We start from the raw sequence: 17,028 nt of genomic DNA on the forward strand, positions 1-17,028 counted from the left end.
ATTTCGTGCATAGAGCTGAGGACATGGGTTGCTAGATCACAGCTAGCACAGCCGCAATATCCAGTCCCCATAGCTCTGTGTGCTTTTATGGTGTAAAAAAAACAGATTTGATATACAGTACAGACCAAAAGTTTGGACACACCTTCTCATTCAAAGAGTTTTCTCTATTTTCATGACTATGAAAATTGTAGAATCACACTGAAGGCATCAAAACTATGAATTAACACATGTGGAATTATATACATAACAAAAAAGTGTGAAACAACTGAAAATATGTCATATTCTAGGTTCTTCAAAGTAGCCACCTTTCGCTTTGATTACTGCTTTGCACACTCTTGGCATTCTCTTGATGAGCTTCAAGAGGTAGTCACCTGAAATGGTTTTCACTTCAAAGGTGTGCCCTGTCAGGTTTAATAAGTGGGATTTCTTGCCTTATCAATGGGGTTGGGACCATCAGTTGCGTTGTGGAGAAGTCAGGATACACAGCTGATAATCCTACTGAATAGACTGTTAGAATTTGTATTATGGCAAGAAAAAAGCAGCTAAGTAAAGAAAAACGGGTGGCGATCACCCGTCAGTCCGAAAAATAGGGAAAACTTTGAAAGTGTCCCCAAGTGCAGTCACAAAAACCATCAAGCGCTACAAAGAAACTGCCCCAGGAAAGGAAGACCAAGAGTCACCTCTGCTGCGGAGGATAAGTTCATCCGAGTCACCAGCCTCAGAAATAGCAGGTTAACAGCAGCTCAGATTAGAGACCAGGTCAATGCCACACAGAGTTCTAGCAGCAGACACATCTCTAGAACAACTGTTAAGAGGAGACTGTGTGAATCAGGCCTTCATGGTACAATATCTGCTAGGAAACCACTGCTAAGGACAGGCAACAAGCAGAAGAGACTTGTTTGGGCTAAAGAACACAAGGAATGGACATTAGACCAGTGGAAATCTGTGCTTTGGTCTGATGAATCCAAATTTGAGATCTTTGGTTCCAACCACCGTGTCTTTGTGCGACGCAGAAAAGGTGAACGGATGGACTCTACATGCCTGGTTCCCACCGTGAAGCATGGAGGAGGAGGTGTGATGGTGTGGGGGTGCTTTGCTGGTGACACTGTTGGGGATTTATTCAAAATTGAAGGCATACTGAACCAGCATGGCTACCACAGCATCTTGCAGCAGCATGCTATTCCATCCGGTTTGCGTTTAGTTGGACCATCATCATTATTTTTCAACAGGACACCTCCAGGCTGTGTAAGGGCTATTTGACCATGAAGTAGAGTGATGGGGTGCTGCGCCAGATGACCTGGCCTCCACAGTCACCGGACCTGAACCCAATCGAGATGGTTTGGGGTGAGCTGGACTGCAGAGTGAAGGCAAAAGGGCCAACAAGTGCTAAACATCTCTGGGAACTCCTTCAAGACTGTTGGAAGACCATTTCAGGTGACTACCTCTTGAAGCTCATCAAGAGAATGCCAAGAGTGTGCAATGCAGTAATCAAAGCAAAAGGTGGCTACTTTGAAGAACCTAGAATATGACATATTTTCAGTTGTTTCACACTTTTTTGTTATGTATATAATTCCAAAAGGTTAACTCATAGTTTTGATGCCTTCAGTGTGAATCTACAATTTTCCTAGTCATGAAAATAAAGAAAACTCTTTGAATGAGAAGGTGTGTCCAAACTTTTGGTCTGTACTGTATATGCAAATTAACCTGAGATGAGTCCTGTCCCTGACTCATCTCAGGGACAGGACTCATCTCAGGTAATTTGCATATGTATCAAATGTTTTTTTTTTACACAATAAAAGCACACAGAGCTATGGGGACTGGGTATTGCGGATGTGCTAGCGGCGATCTAGCAACCCATGTCCTCAGCTCTATACACAAAATCCCGGTGAGAGGTTCCCTTTAAGGGCTCTTTCACGTGCGAATCCGGATCCGCAATACACGGCACCGTTCCGTGGCCATTCCACATCACGGATACAGACCCATTTATTTCAACAAGACCGCAAATCCGGAGATGCGGGACGGTGTTGAACGGAACACTACAGAAGCACTATGGAGTGCTTTCTGGGGTTCTGTTCCGTGCTTCCGCCCTGCAAAAAGACAGAACTTGCTCTATCTTTTTGCGGAATGGAAGGATCGCGGACCCATTCAAGTAAATGGGTCTGCGATCCCCATGTGCATGCCCCACTGAAGGTGTCCGTGCATTGCGGACCGCAATTTGCAGTCCACAGCACAGGCACAGGCTTCACACGTTCACGTGAACGAGCCCTAAAGTATACTACAAAAATGGTCAGTATCACTGCCCCTATACATTGCACAAATAAAAATTTAATGGCAGTTACACTTTAAGGAGAATTTGCCGGATCTACTAGGTGTCGGAAAACCCCTTTAAAATTTGAGGCACATAGGCGGAGATATATCAAAGTCACCGCACCTGGAAAGTGTCTTCATTTGCGGCAGAATTTATGTTGCACACTTGCTGCACCAAATATATAAAGTGTATGTGTCCCAATGTTGTTTTATTTACAACATGCTTTTGAGACAATGTTTTTTGTCCTATTTTGCACCTTGTTTTGTCGCAGTCTAAGGCTAGGTCTACATATTGTAGCGCAACATTTTGTTGCATCAATGTCGCGCAACAATTTTTATAATGGCAGTCTATGGTGTCGCACTGCAACATGCAACATGCTGCGACGCAACAGTCGCAGAAAAATCCATCTCGAATGTATTTTCTGCAACTGTTGCGTCACAGTCGCAGCATGTTGCAGTGCGACACCATAGACTGCCATTATAAAAATTGGCGCGCGACATTAGTGCAACAAAATGTCGCGCGACAAATGTCATCATGTAGACCTAGCCTTAGGCCTCTTGAACACGAACGTTGTGCATTCGTTCCATACATTGGGGACCGCAATTTGCAGTCCCCAATGCATGGTCAACATCCGTGCGGCGGCCGGGACGGATCGAGAGCCAATTAACTTGAATGGGTCTGCGATCCGTCTGCACTGCAAAAATTTGCTTCCGTGGGGTTCTAATCTGTACTTCCATTCGGCCTCTCCGTAATTGTGGACCTATTCAAGTGAATGGGTCCGCATCCGTGATGCGGAGTGCACACGGGCCGGTGCCCATGTATTGCGGACCCACTGTATGCGGGCCGCAATACGGCCACGGGCACACGTTTGTGTGCAAGAGAGTTTTCGGCACGTTGTGTAGAAAAATTGATGTTCATTTCTGGTGGTAAAAAGCCCTATAGCGCTTTGTGATGGTATTTAGACCATCGCAAACAAATGGTGCAGGGACAATGTACAGGGACAAAATAAATTTATCTTAATATATCTACTAATATTGCACCAATGTCCGAATTTCACACTCAAATTTCCCACAAAATGTCGTAGGTGACATCACATGCAACATTTTTACATTACAGATTTAATAAATGTCCTCCAAAGTTTGCATGTTTGGCAGTGCTATTCCCGCTTGCTGTCATTTGACCACTAGGTGTCACTATTTCACTGGGTTATAGAAAGAAGACTGCAGCAGTTTGACAATGTGTACCCTTTTTTTTTACTGCATAGTCACTTAATAGGAAATCGGACTATTTAGCAAGTGTTAACATGCAGCGGTTTTTACATACTTCTGCTATTTAACATAGTTTAAAAAAACTGTACAGTCATGTTGGATGGCATCTCAGGAGCACATGGACATGCTGCGAGAATGCAAAGAAGTATTCAGCAGCAACTTCTGAAACGTACTATGAATAGTGGAGACACTGGGGAAGATGGGGAAGGCTGCACTTTTTCCACTAAAGCAATAGCCATTGTTTCCTAGCGGCTCTCCACTGAGGCTAATAAAATGGGAGTTCTGACTGTGCGGATCCCCCTCTATGACATCCATGTGGACAGGGGTTGTCTTCACCAGACAACCCCTTTAATTACACTTCTGTTCTCACAGAACTTTTTGACAGATATCAGACTCAGTCTGGTGTATTTATTATAACTGGTCAGTATACAAATGTAGGGGGGTCATTTATCACGACTGAGGTTTTATACGCAGGTTATAATCTGTGGTCGGCTGGCGTCAGATGTGCCACCTTATAATAATTATGGAGCATCACGGGCCTCCATGCCGGAGAACTGAAATCTATGCCGGTTAGGATATAGTTTTCGGGCGTAAATTATAATAAATCTGTCGGGCTGTTTAGACCCTTTCCTTTTTTTTTTTTAAGTATTGAGCACTGTCTCTCAAAAAGGGTTAAATTCGTGTTTTGTTTTTTTTTGCCAAAATATCCAACTTCTCGACACCAGAAAACTGGCATGGAAGGTTTAAAGGGGTTTCTCTTGTGTTTTCTTGAATATCTTGCTGTATGCTGACCTGTGGAGGGGATATAGTCTGCTCAGTACTTACCCCTCTGTTGCCTTCCTGCCTCATTAACGAAGCCGAGTTCAGCTTCAGATTCTGACACTGTAATTTATGAAAATAAACAAAGTGTCACATCATAGACGAGAGACGAAGCAAGTCTCGTGATATTTGCCGTAAATTCGCAAAGACCTCTGCGGAGCCCATACATTTTCCAGTACGACGGAGGCTACATTGTTTTGAAGTTTTTAAACGAATCGGGTTCAGATACAGCAATCCATATCCGATTTACTCAACACTAATCATGGTCATCGCTGCCTCCCGAAATGCATGAACTATTAGGCTCCATTCACACGTCCGTAATAATGGGTCCGCATACGTTCCGCAAATTGCGGATTGGGTGCTGACCCATTCATTCTCTACAGGGCAGGAATTAATGTGGACACCACACAGTGTGCTGTCTGCATCCGCATTTCCGGAGCGCGCCGCCGATCTTCCGGTCCGCGGCTCTGGAAAAAAATAGAACATGTCCTATTCTTGTCCGCAACTGCGGACAAGAATAGGCATTTCTATGGTGGTTGCCGGCCGGGTGTATTGCAGATCTGCAATGCGCTACGGACGTGTGAATGGACCCTTAAGATATAAAATTATCTATCCTATACAGCAAATGACGTAACGGGAAAAAAATCCAAATGATCCTAAATCATTGTTTCCCTTATGAAAAAAATAAAATAAAATGTGATCTAAAAGTCACAAATACTTCAAAATGGTAGCCATAAAAACTACAGATCCTCCCACAAAAAATGAGCTCCCACACAGCTCCAGACATAACTATAAAAAAGTTATAGAGGTTAGAACATGGCGATGAAAAGTAAAAACATTTTCTTTTCAAATATTTTTTTTTTATAGTATTAAAAAACACAAGAAAAGTATAATCGTACTGACCCAGAGAATGAAGGGCACAGGGAAGGCCATATAGACAAAACCCTTAAAACTGTGGTGGGATTTCATTTTTTTTTCCAATTCTGCCCCATTTGGAATTTTTCCCCACCTCTCACTACATCATATGCAATATTATAAAGTAAAACTTGTCGCACAAAAAACAAGCTCTCATGCAGCTATGTGAACGGAAGAATAAAAAAGTTATGGCTCTTGGAAGGCAGAGAGGAAAAATTAAAACTCAAAAATTAAAAATCCTCCGGGACTCTAGGGGTTAACAAATTCCCCCATAATGTTCCATGTAAAAAATATTTAAAAAAATTCACCTCCCCCCCAAATTTATGGGATGTCTGAAGTGAATTCTTATACGGCAGATTTGATGAAGACATTTTAGTGACTGGAACGAGTCAGCATGAGGTTTTCTTCAATCTGCCTTGTGTGAATTCACCCCATGTGACATGCCATAGACGTTAATCCTGAGATTCATATTTCAGTTATCCATTATTAAATTTAGAATATATCATACGACGTCACGTTATCTGTCCCCGACCACCATAAACCGTTGCAAAACCTGTATGGTGCAAATATTTCATCTATATGACACTTCCCGGTGCCAACGCTTTTTCTCCACGAGCCTCACCATACCATTCCTGTGTAGAGCTTTGAGATTATTTAGAAATTTAGGTCACAGCGGGTGTAATCTAAGAACAGCGGAAGGGTTAACGGCGGGCATCTGCTAACACTCCTGACATTTGCTATGACAAATGCAAGCACATCAAGCTACAAGGTTACACTGTATTAGCAGAGCGCTCTGACATAACCAAAATGTCTGCCCGTCTTAGCATGACCTTGAGCAGTGAAATATAATCCTATGCAAAGAGGCGACTGCTGCAGTAGTACAAGTGAGTGGTGATGATGAGCCCAGAGGAAAGGATCCCTAACAGGCTCCAAATCCTTAAGAAAAAATGGATGGAATAGGATAGACAGAGTGTATCTGAAGGGATCAGATGAAATTTGCAAAGGGATTATTAGTGTGATCACTGAATTAAAGGGGTTCCCTGGTAATCATTTAAAATGGCTGCCAGTAACCTGTCCTAGAATGGGAGCAGGACTTGTTGCCTCCACTTGCAGAGCTGCCTATTGGGGTGAGGGTTGGGGCCTCACTACACACCGCGCTCTGTCACTTGCATATACTATAAATATATATATATATATATATATATATAATATACTACTATATATTGGTGAGTGTTCCTGTCAGGCTGCTCAGCCATGATGGCATATCATAGGCAGGATCTCATCATTACCACCTATTGTAGAGCAGTGTAGGCAGCTCTGCTCACCTTCTAGGACAGGTTGCTGGAGGTCATTTTACATCATTCCCAGAGAACCCCTTAAAGCTGCGGAGAGCTGCAGGGAGGAGACCACTGTGATAACTGGTCCGCAGAGGGGTCCTCGTAGGCCGATTTCACACAGTCAGTGTTTGATCAGTGGTTTTCTTCAGTGATTGTGACAACACACAGAGCAGGAACAGATCTTCCCATTATATCTAATCTGTGTAGGCTTCACTCCTAGTTTTGGCTCATGACCAAACACTGACTATGTGAAGTTAGCCAAATTTCCCTTCAGGGCAGTGTAGAGCTCCTACTGATGTCCTGATAATGAATTTTCCAGATGTTTGTCAGAGAGGAGCTAAGATTGCTCTGTGTGGCCCCAGCCCTAGGGGTATCACTATACCGGCCTTTACCATATGATAACTGAAATCACTGCATGCACCATCCAGCTCTGACTTTCTAGCAAGACTCACTTAAATTAATGTTTCTGCAAGAAAAATGAACAGCTCATGGAGGACGTCTGTATATGATCCATTTAACCCCCTTTCTGACATTGTCGTACATGTACGTTAGAGGTGTAGGGTGTGTGGAGCGGGCTGAGTTGGCAAGTCTCAGCTGTGTTATACAGTTGAGACCCACCTGCAGTGACTTGGATCAGAAATAACTTCAATCCATGGTCATTAAACCATTTAGACACTGCAGTCAATAGTGATCATGGCATCTAGGCAGTTAGACAGAGACAGCATCATTCTGTCCTCTGATTTCCCCAAGGCAGTCTGGGACCTTGCAATGCCTCCCAGGCATGCCATTGTTAATGGCCTATTAAACCCCTGTGGCAGAGCTTAACAGGAAGAGATCACAATCACTAAATACTGCAGTACTACGTAAAACAGAAAAAAAAAACTGGGGGGAAAAAAACACCCAATGACTATTTTTAAGCCGCCCTACCTCACCCTTTCACTTTTTCCCTTAAAAAAATTAGCTCTCGAAGAAAGGCTAATAGAATAGTAGTCCTAATTGTGCGGATCTCGCTCTATGACATCAATATGGACAGGGGTTGCCTTCACCAGACAACCCCTTTAATTACATTTCTGTTCTCACAGAACTTTTTGACAGATATCAGACTCAGCCTGGTGTATTTGTTATAATTGGTCAGTATACAAATGTAGGGGGACATTTACTGCAACTCAGGTTTTATACGCAAGTCTTTATCTGTGGCAGCTGGCTGGCAAAACAGTCAACTGACCACTTTTAAGTCACCCCACCCCGGAAAAATATTGAATAAAAAGTGATCAAAATGTTGCATTTATCTGAAAATGAAACAAATAAAAACGACAGCTTGTCCCCCCAAAAACCAGCCCTCACACAGCTCTGTAGATGAAAATATAAAATGTTGGGTATCAGTATATAGCGACACAAAGCAAAAAATTTTCTTCAAAGTTTTTTTTTTTTTTTTTTTTTAAGTAGTAAAGCATAAGAAAAAAATAATATATACAGGGTATCCCTGTAATTGTACTTACCTGCACAATAAAGATAATGCAGGATGCACAGTGAAATTATTGAAATATTGTAGAAAAAAATTTAACATTTTCTAACTAGCACCTGGATCTGAATACTTTTGGAATTTATAGTAATTAAAAATTTTGTATAACTAGTGAGCTATTCAATAAAATGTATCTGTATAGCATCTCCTGCTGTTAGTTTTTTTCTTTCTTTGTCCGGCTCACTGAGAAGGCCGCACATGCTCAGTTTCATCCCTCAACTGCCTCCTGAGCTGTGATAGGTAGCGCATGGACACGCCCCCTTAGCTGCAGCAGAAAGGACACTCCCCTTGAGCTGACAGCCTGATATAAATCTAGCAGAGCAATGAATGGGGAGATCTCTGGACCCATGTGTGGTACAGGGCTGGTTCTATCATTGTTAGAAAGAGATTGTCATGTCCTATATGATGTCTAATTTTCATTTTTTACATTAGTCATGGGACAACCCCTTTAAGGTTATGTGAATAGAATAGTAAAAATGTTTGGCTCTCTGCATCAGGGAGGGAAAACTGGCTTTGTCCTTAAAGGGAGTCTTTCACCTAATCTGAGCGTTTTAGACCGCTCAGATCAGGTTATAGACTCTTTAACCCTCATTACGATCATACCTGTCTCTTATCTGTCCCTCGCCCAGATAATGAAAATAACACTTTTTAAACGTATGTAAATTACCTTCTGAAGGTGCCCAGGGGCGGCGTTACTGGGCGATGTGCCCAGAAAAACACACCTCCAGCCGGTGGACGTCACGAGCGGCACCAGAGGACGGCGGGCTGGGAACTGGCCCGCACCTGCGCACTGCTCTGCCCATTATGGGCAGATGAACAGCTTTTCATATTGCGCATGCGCCGGGCCAACTAAAGACAGCCGGCCGGCGCATGCGCAATATGAAAAGCTGTTAATCTGCCCATAATGGGCAGAGCAGTGCGCAGGTGCGGGCCAGTTCCCAGCCCGCCGTCCTCTGGTGCCGCTCGTGACGTCCACCGGCTGGAGGTGTGTTTTTCTGGGCACATCGCCCAGTAACGCCGCCCCTGGGCACCTTCAGAAGGTAATTTACATACGTTTAAAAAGTGTTATTTTCATTATCTGGGCGAGGGACAGATAAGAGACAGGTATGATCGTAATGAGGGTTAAAGAGTCTATAACCTGATCTGAGCGGTCTAAAACGCTCAGATTAGGTGAAAGACTCCCTTTAAGCGGTTAAGAACTCTGGGGGAGATTTATCAAACAGGTGTAAAGTAGAACTGGTTTAGTTGCCCATAGCAACCAATCAGATCACACCTTTCATTTTCCAAAGGAGCTGTGACAAAATGAAACATGGAATCTGAGTGGTTGCTATGGGCAACTAAGCCAGTTTTACTTTACACCAGTTTGATAAATCTCCCCCTCCATGTTTACCGCCTGGAACATGGACAGTTTTCATTTAGTTGATCTCAATAAGCCCTAAGAAAATGGATGAAGGGATTAAAGGGGTTGTCCCACGATTATTTTACATTTCTCTGTGATCACTCACAAACAGCTGCCAGGCTTTGATATTTAGGTTACATAACTGTAATGCTGCCCCCTGGTGTGTTTTGTTTGCATCTCTCAGATTATCCACCTACAGTGCTGGTGGTCACACATGCCCAGTAGCTCAGTCTCACCACCAGTTTACCCCTCACAGGCGGCAGAGTTATTCTTGCCGTTGTGCAGACCAGCCAGAGGCGACACACTAGACACTGCTTCTTCTCAGTAGCACTACATACATTAAGTGGACGTACCAAGAGGGAATCAAATGAGCAGTAGGGACCACCATAACAAGGATGTAACAGCAACATCTAGACACAAGCATTTTTTCATTCTAACAGATTTTTCTTTATTTTTGTGATCTGAGAAATGTAATATTTAAAGGAGTATTCCCATATGGGACATTAATGGCACATCTTTAAAAAATGCTATTAATCAGATAGGAGCGGGTCCCACCTCTGGGACCAACTCTTTTTTTTTTAAGAATGGGGCCCCCAGTGAGGCCTCTGCGCATGTACGGTTTGCTTTCCATTCAATGCCATGGGACTTTTGAAAATAGACGAGGGAGTGCACTTACTACTTTTGGAAGACCCATGGCGGTAAATAGAGAACAAGCCACGCAAACGCGGCCACCTGTCCCTTCACCACTATGGGACTGCCAGAAATAGCCAGTGCGTGGGTGGTCACGTATGTGCGATTGCCCTACCTTCATATTAGGAGTCCCGTTCTGGAGATAAGAGGCAGTGCCAGTGGTGGGACCTGCTCCTATCTGATATTGATGGCATATCCTAACGATGTGCCAATAGGTGTGAATGTCCCTTTAATGTGACTATCTCCATTTAACGGTGAGTCTACACTTGTGGATTAGAAAATTGCACGTAAGGCAATTCCCTTATATATTTCTACTATTGAGATTGCTTTATGAGCATGAGTGAATTAGTAACAGAGCAGAGCAGTAACAGACCCTGCATGACCATTAGTAGATTATAGGCTGACCGACTATGCCGTAGATCATGATCAAGTATTAAGGATCTGCTGTTATAACATTTGAGGTTTCAGGCCTTAAAGGGGTATTTTGGTTATATCTAGGGGACAACTATTAGATATGGATAGGGGATAACTATTAGATCAGTGGAGGTCCAACTGTCAGGACCCCCATTAATGACAACATGGGCCCTGTGCCCTGTGGGAACCCCCATAGTGAACGGACTGGCAGGTCAGCATGTGCACTGTTGCTTCATTCACCTCGGGGACCACCAGAAATAGTTGAGCGCTGTACTCAGCTATCTCCTGCAGTCCCAATGAGATGAATGAAGTGGCAGTGCACATGTCCGACTGCCGCTCCATTAATTTTGGGGGTCTGGGACCCCAGTCCTCATGACCGGTGGGGACCCCAGCGGTCAAACCCCCACTGATATAATAGTTATTCCCTACCCTGTGGATAGAGGATAACTTGATATAACCGGAATACTCCTTTAAAGGGAACCAGTCACCGGGATTTTGGGTATAGAGCTGAGGACATAGGTTGCTAGATGGCCACTAGCACATCCACAATACCCAGTCCCCATAGCTCTGTGTGCTTTATTGTGTAAAAAAAAATATTTGATCCATATGCAAATTAACCTGAGATGAGTCCTGTACGTGAGATGAGTCAGGGACAGGACTCATCTCAGGTTAATTTGCATATGTATCAAATCTTTTTTTTTTTTACACAATAAAAGCACACAGAGCTGTGGGGACTGGGTATTGCGGCCACCTAGCAACGCATGTCCTCAGCTCTATACACAAAATCCCGGTGCCAGGTTCCCTTTAAGTTCACATCTCTTCTCTTACAGGTAGTTTTCAGATGGAGCATTCAGTTTCAGTGTTACTTTTCCATGACTGTCTGCGGTGGATCAGGTTAACCCTTGTGTATATGCTCCGTTATGAAATATGGATGCGTTAGAGGGGGTCACATGCTGGGGATCCTACTTAATTAGTGACATTAGAGAGCTGCTATATAATACAACACCGGCGTGACTTACAGCAATCACCTTATTATTGAGGGGACCCCGGTAGCACCCAGTGAGGTGGCTGCTGATTCCAGGTGGAGAATGATTTGAGAGGTGGCCAAGCGTGCGTGTGACACTCAGGGGTATAATGATAGTGGGCACAGAAGTTATACTGAATGCCCACCATGGTGCCATTGAGCAGTAGGGTAAGGGTTAATCTAATTCATGTTTTCCCATTTTTCCCACCTTTTGGATTTTAGTTCTTTTACATTTTCTGAAGTGATTTCTAATTGAGGAATCTGATTGGTACCTGGTTGCTTACCTGTTGCTGAGGTACCTGTTTTCTGCCTGTTCCTGATTGGAGGTTGAGATTCTTGGGCGGGAAAATTGAATACTTAAAGAGGATCGCATCAGGTCCGGAGCTTGTCCGCCGCGGAGCCTGGAAGAAGAGGACGTCGTCCCGCCCGCCCTCCCTTTATTTTAAAAAGAGGAAGTCGTGGTCTGATATTGAAGGGGGATTAGTCACCCAGCTTTGCTGGGGAGACAATTTGTGGACTCAATGAATTTTTTAATGAGTATTTATTTATTGGTTATTTATTTAATTATTATGGTGTTTATCAGCAGTATTATATTATGTAACCCTTAATAAAAGACCACGGCCAATTTCTACCACAATTTTGGTTTGTGTTTATTTTTCTAGTATAAGATTTAAATGTTAAATATTAAATACGAGTATTGCTCATATGGCACCATGGGAACTTAAAGGGGACTATAAGTAGGCGGGCCAGCAATACTGAAGTGCAGCACAAAATACTGCCCCAGCAGAACCAAATACATAGTGTAGCACAAAATACTACCGTCCACGCCACAGTATGAAACTGTCCTGAGGACGGCATTACATTTGAAGGCAGGAGGGCGTTTTCTTTTGCCAGCCAGGTGCATAAGTGCCTGATGCTCCTACATTACGTACCTGTACCTAGATCTTTATGTACCTGACCAGTAGCCATATGGAGGGCTTGGGCGGCCACCTGGGCATTGGCCCACCAGGACATTTCCCTGTAGGGTCTATGGCCAGTCTGCCCCTGGTGACACTGCATACACTTCTGAGGGAGTCAACCGAGTAAGCCTGCCAACCACCTCTCTATTCACTGTCCATTTGGACACAATGGCCAGCGTCCACCTCACCTGCTGGTACTAATACCCTTTCTGGAGACAGGTGGGTCCCAGAAGTGGGACCCACACCTGCCATTCACACAACTGCAGTTCCATCACACTTGACAACAAGATAGCGTCGCATGTAGCACTACTCTTGCCATCAAACTGATGGGACCCCACAATGGCAGATTCCGGTCCATTGGGCATCATTGTGATCCATCTGTCAACAGATTGGGGACATGTTGTGTCTTCCTTTTTTAGGGGCTGTTCACATGGCGTTTTTTAACAGCTGGAAATGGCATGGATTCTAAACCAAAAACCACCAGGGGCCCTGTGGAAACTGACATGTCCCTTCTTGGCACAGTCACCGCAATAAAGCGGAGCCTCGTGAATGGCAACGCAGCCTCCCACTGAAAACAATGACCACTTTTATACATCCATATAGGCTTCAACCCTTATCTCTCACTCCTTGTTATATATCGGTCTCCATTCTAGCTGGCCATTAAGCTACCCTATTATGTAATATCATTTTTTGTTCCTTACTTATGGATTTTTGTTCCCTTTCTCATTAGTGACTTATGTGACCAAGGTCTGAATTGACTAAAACGTCAGGATTTGGGGTCACAAAAATGTATATTCTTCCTAAACCTATGTATTCACTGGATGATATGTCACAATAAAGAAACTTTACTTGCATGTTAACCCTGAGTGTGCAGTGATATTTCTCTTCCTGTTATTTACTTGGATTACATCCACTCCACTGAAGCACCTCACAGATTGGACAGCGAGTGCAGCCCAATCTATTTACATTTATGAAAACAATGGGAGGCAGTCTCTGTGCCGCCACCTGGTGATTTTTTACGTGGAGTGTGTGCCAAATTGATAGGGAAATGGATTAAACTGTGCTAAAGAAAAACGTGTTGTCCATAGCAACCAGTCACAGCGCAGCGTTCATTCATGACAGTGCTCTTGATAAATGAAAGCTGCACTGTGATTGGTTGCTATAGGGAACAATGACTTTTTCAGCATGCAGCTTTATAAAAAGGGCTAACAGAAAAACGAGGTTACCTATGGCAACCAATTACAGCACAGCTTTCATTTGGTATTGTGCTCTTAAAAAATGAAAGCTGCGCTGTGATTGGAAGCTATGGCGAACAAAGACAATTATCATTCTAATGAATTATGTTTAGCTCCTTCTGAAGACCCTTTTTTTTTTTTTTAAACGGCTCCTGACTGAAGAGATGCAGTTTGCGCATGAATATATTCTTCCCGTGGTGTCTTCATATTAAACACAGGAGGGGAAGCCTAGCACAGGACACAACCCCTTTACCACTTGTACCAGGGAGGGTGCCCAGGTGGTCACTGCACCAGGGAGTCTACAGGCAGTGCCGTTCGTCTCGCCCCTCCCGCGTCCATACTTGGTACATCTGTCATGGTAAACTTCAAGGTCAGGAACACCCACTCTGCAGGCGAGGAGGGGGGTCGAGCCGCCGGCAGATCTCACCCCTCACTCACCACCGTCCTGCCTATGGGGGAATGCACAGGCAGAGGGATCAGATGCTCGGGGCTGGGATGCTGAGTGGTGCAGGCTGCTGTGCATGACTACAGCTCAGCTGCCGCATTCATGCAGAAGGAGCCCAGAGCTGGAGGAGTGAGCGGCGGCTCTGCGGCTTCCCCCCCTGCCTCCGCACACACCGGGCACCCGCACTGATCGCAGCACCATGCCCCCGCAGACCTTCGCCCGCGACACGTCCCCCCTCCTCCGCTGGGACGAGGTGCCCGATGACTTCGTGGAGTGCTTCATCCTGTCCGGGTACCGGCGGCTGCACCTGACCGCCCAGGAGTGCCTGGCATCCATCTTCCAGCCCACCAACGAGACCCTGAACTTCTGGACGCACTTCATCCCGCTGGTGCTGTTCGCCAGCCGCTTCTACCAGGTGATCTTCCTGGCCGGAGAGCTGCCCTGGCACCACCCTGCGCTGCTGCCGCTCTGGTGCTATGCCTCGGGGGTGCTGCTGACATTTGCCATGAGCTGCACTGCCCATGTGTTCAGCTGCCGCTCCCTGCGCCTGCGTGCCGCCTTCTTCTTCTTGGACTATGCCTCCATCAGCTACTACGGCTTCGCCAGCACCTTGGCTTACTGCTACTACCTGCTGCCCAGGCTGAGCCTGCTGGACCCGGCGGTGATGACCCCGTACCTGCAGAGCCTGGGCTGGCACTGGCTGGACTATGGCATGCTGATGGGGCTGTACAGCGAGCTGGTGCTGCCAGTAGCCTTCCTGCTGGCGGTGACCTGCACTGTGGCCTGCTGCAGGAGCAGATCCGAGGATTGCACCTACCCCTTTGCCATCCGCACGTTTGTCTTCGTCATGCCTCTCAGCATGGCATGCCCGGTGATGATCGAGAGCCTGCTCTTTGACCTGGGCAGGAAGAACCCCATTCTCTTCGTGCACTTCTACAGAAGGTACTTCTGGCTGCTGGTGGCTGCCTTCTTCAATGTCAGCAAGATCCCCGAGAGGATCCAGCCAGGGCTTTTTGACATCATCGGCCACAGTCACCAGCTCTTCCACATCTTCACCTTCCTCAGTATTTATGACCAGATGCAATATGTGGAGCAGGGGCTGGAACATTTCCTGAAGGCTCCTCACACCTCACCCACCATCTACGGGACATTAGGGTACCTGGTGCTGCTCATCTTCTGCCTGGGCATGGTAGTAAGAACCTATCTGAAGGGACTGTCCAGCAGTAAGCAGGACTAAGGCTAGCTGGGTGCAACCATGCTGGAGGCATCAGGAAACCATTGTGTTTTTCATAAAAGGAGGCAACATCTGTTGTCTGGGGTTAATCTAATTGATATTATTTTGCTTGATTTTAATGTAACCTACCAAAGGAAATGTCCTTATTATGTGTACAGAAGGCACCTACCTGTCAGACACATTTGACACACTAGATGTCCCTTGATCCCCAGTCCACCTTCAGACTTACCTGCTCAACATTTATCTACCACTAACATGTAAAATGACCATGCTATAATTGAAATGTTTTGCATCGTTCTAAATTCTTGATTGACCCTGTGATTGTAGTTACGAGACACACAAAGATTTCCTAAATACCTTTGTCACATTTTCCAGTAGATGGACACATTATAGCATTGGTCGCGCATCTCCTGATCTGCACGTCTATGCTTAGTGATATGAGCTGCACACTTTACAACTCCCCTCCACCTCCTTTTATTTATCTAGTGCCCACCAGTCATGGTTGCAACCAGGCAGAGATGATAAAACTGAACCACTTGAAGATGCATTCACTCTTCGTGCACACAAGGACCACAGTAGGTGACATCTCACTAGTGCTCCTAGATACCTCCACACTTCATGACCCGAGTATTTACTGACTGTGGCGCAAAACGCTGCTAACATTCCCATATAGGTGCATATTTCTATTATGTGCCACAGTACGTTCTTCCTGGGATCTGATGCTGCTAACAATCTGTGTGAGCCGGGAAACACCAAAACTCTACCTGAAAAGGTCCATCTCATAGAGGACCTCAGCCTGGGGCTTCTTGCACTGTCTTCATGCGGTGCTTCTAATGGACAGCACAGGAGAGTATGATCTTAACTTTGGGGATTCTTTGATGTCATTTGAATAGGGGTGTTAGAATAGATAAAATTAGTAATTAATATTTGGGTTCTTGGAGTATGTCCGCGGCAGGATCTGTCATATTAGCGAGAAGGTGGCACTTTTTAAAGGGAAACAGTCAGCAACTTTTAAGAGGACCTTTCACCGATTCTGACACTGTGAACTAAGTATACAGACACGGAGAGCGGCGCCCGGGGATCTCACTGCACTTACTATTATCCCTGGGTGCCGCTCCGTTCTCCCGCTATGCCCTCCAATATCTTCGGCAGAACAAGGGCAGACTCCGCCTACCATAACTTAGTGACTGAAGATATCGGAGGGCATAGCGGGAGAACGGAGCGGCGCCCAGGGATAACAGTAAGTGCAGTGAGATCCCCGGGCGCCGCTCCCCATGTCTGTATACTTAGTTCACATTGTCATAATCGGTGAAAGGTCCTCTTTAAGCTGACCTCATTGAGGGCAGCTTAAAGTAGTGATAGACGAGCTGATTCCAGCGGTGTGTCACTCATGAGCTAACAGTAAGTGGTTGCCAAGAATCAGCATCATAATCATTGCATCCCAGGCCTGGAAAAGAGT

General features: G+C 45.1%; 1 protein-coding gene across 1 annotated transcript; it reads left to right on the top strand.

The window, feature by feature from the left end:
- Positions 1–14,206: 14,206 nt before the first annotated feature.
- On the top strand, positions 14,207–16,599 carry PAQR9 (progestin and adipoQ receptor family member 9). The gene has a single exon (XM_044291631.1). It carries the CDS (start codon positions 14,535–14,537, stop codon positions 15,570–15,572), a length of 1,038 nt encoding a protein of 345 aa, XP_044147566.1. The 5' UTR covers positions 14,207–14,534; the 3' UTR covers positions 15,573–16,599.
- Positions 16,600–17,028: the final 429 nt, after the last annotated feature.

The sequence above is a fragment of the Bufo gargarizans genome, chromosome 4, assembly GCF_014858855.1.
Source record: "Bufo gargarizans isolate SCDJY-AF-19 chromosome 4, ASM1485885v1, whole genome shotgun sequence".
In the NCBI taxonomy this organism is placed as follows: Eukaryota; Metazoa; Chordata; class Amphibia; order Anura; family Bufonidae; genus Bufo; species Bufo gargarizans.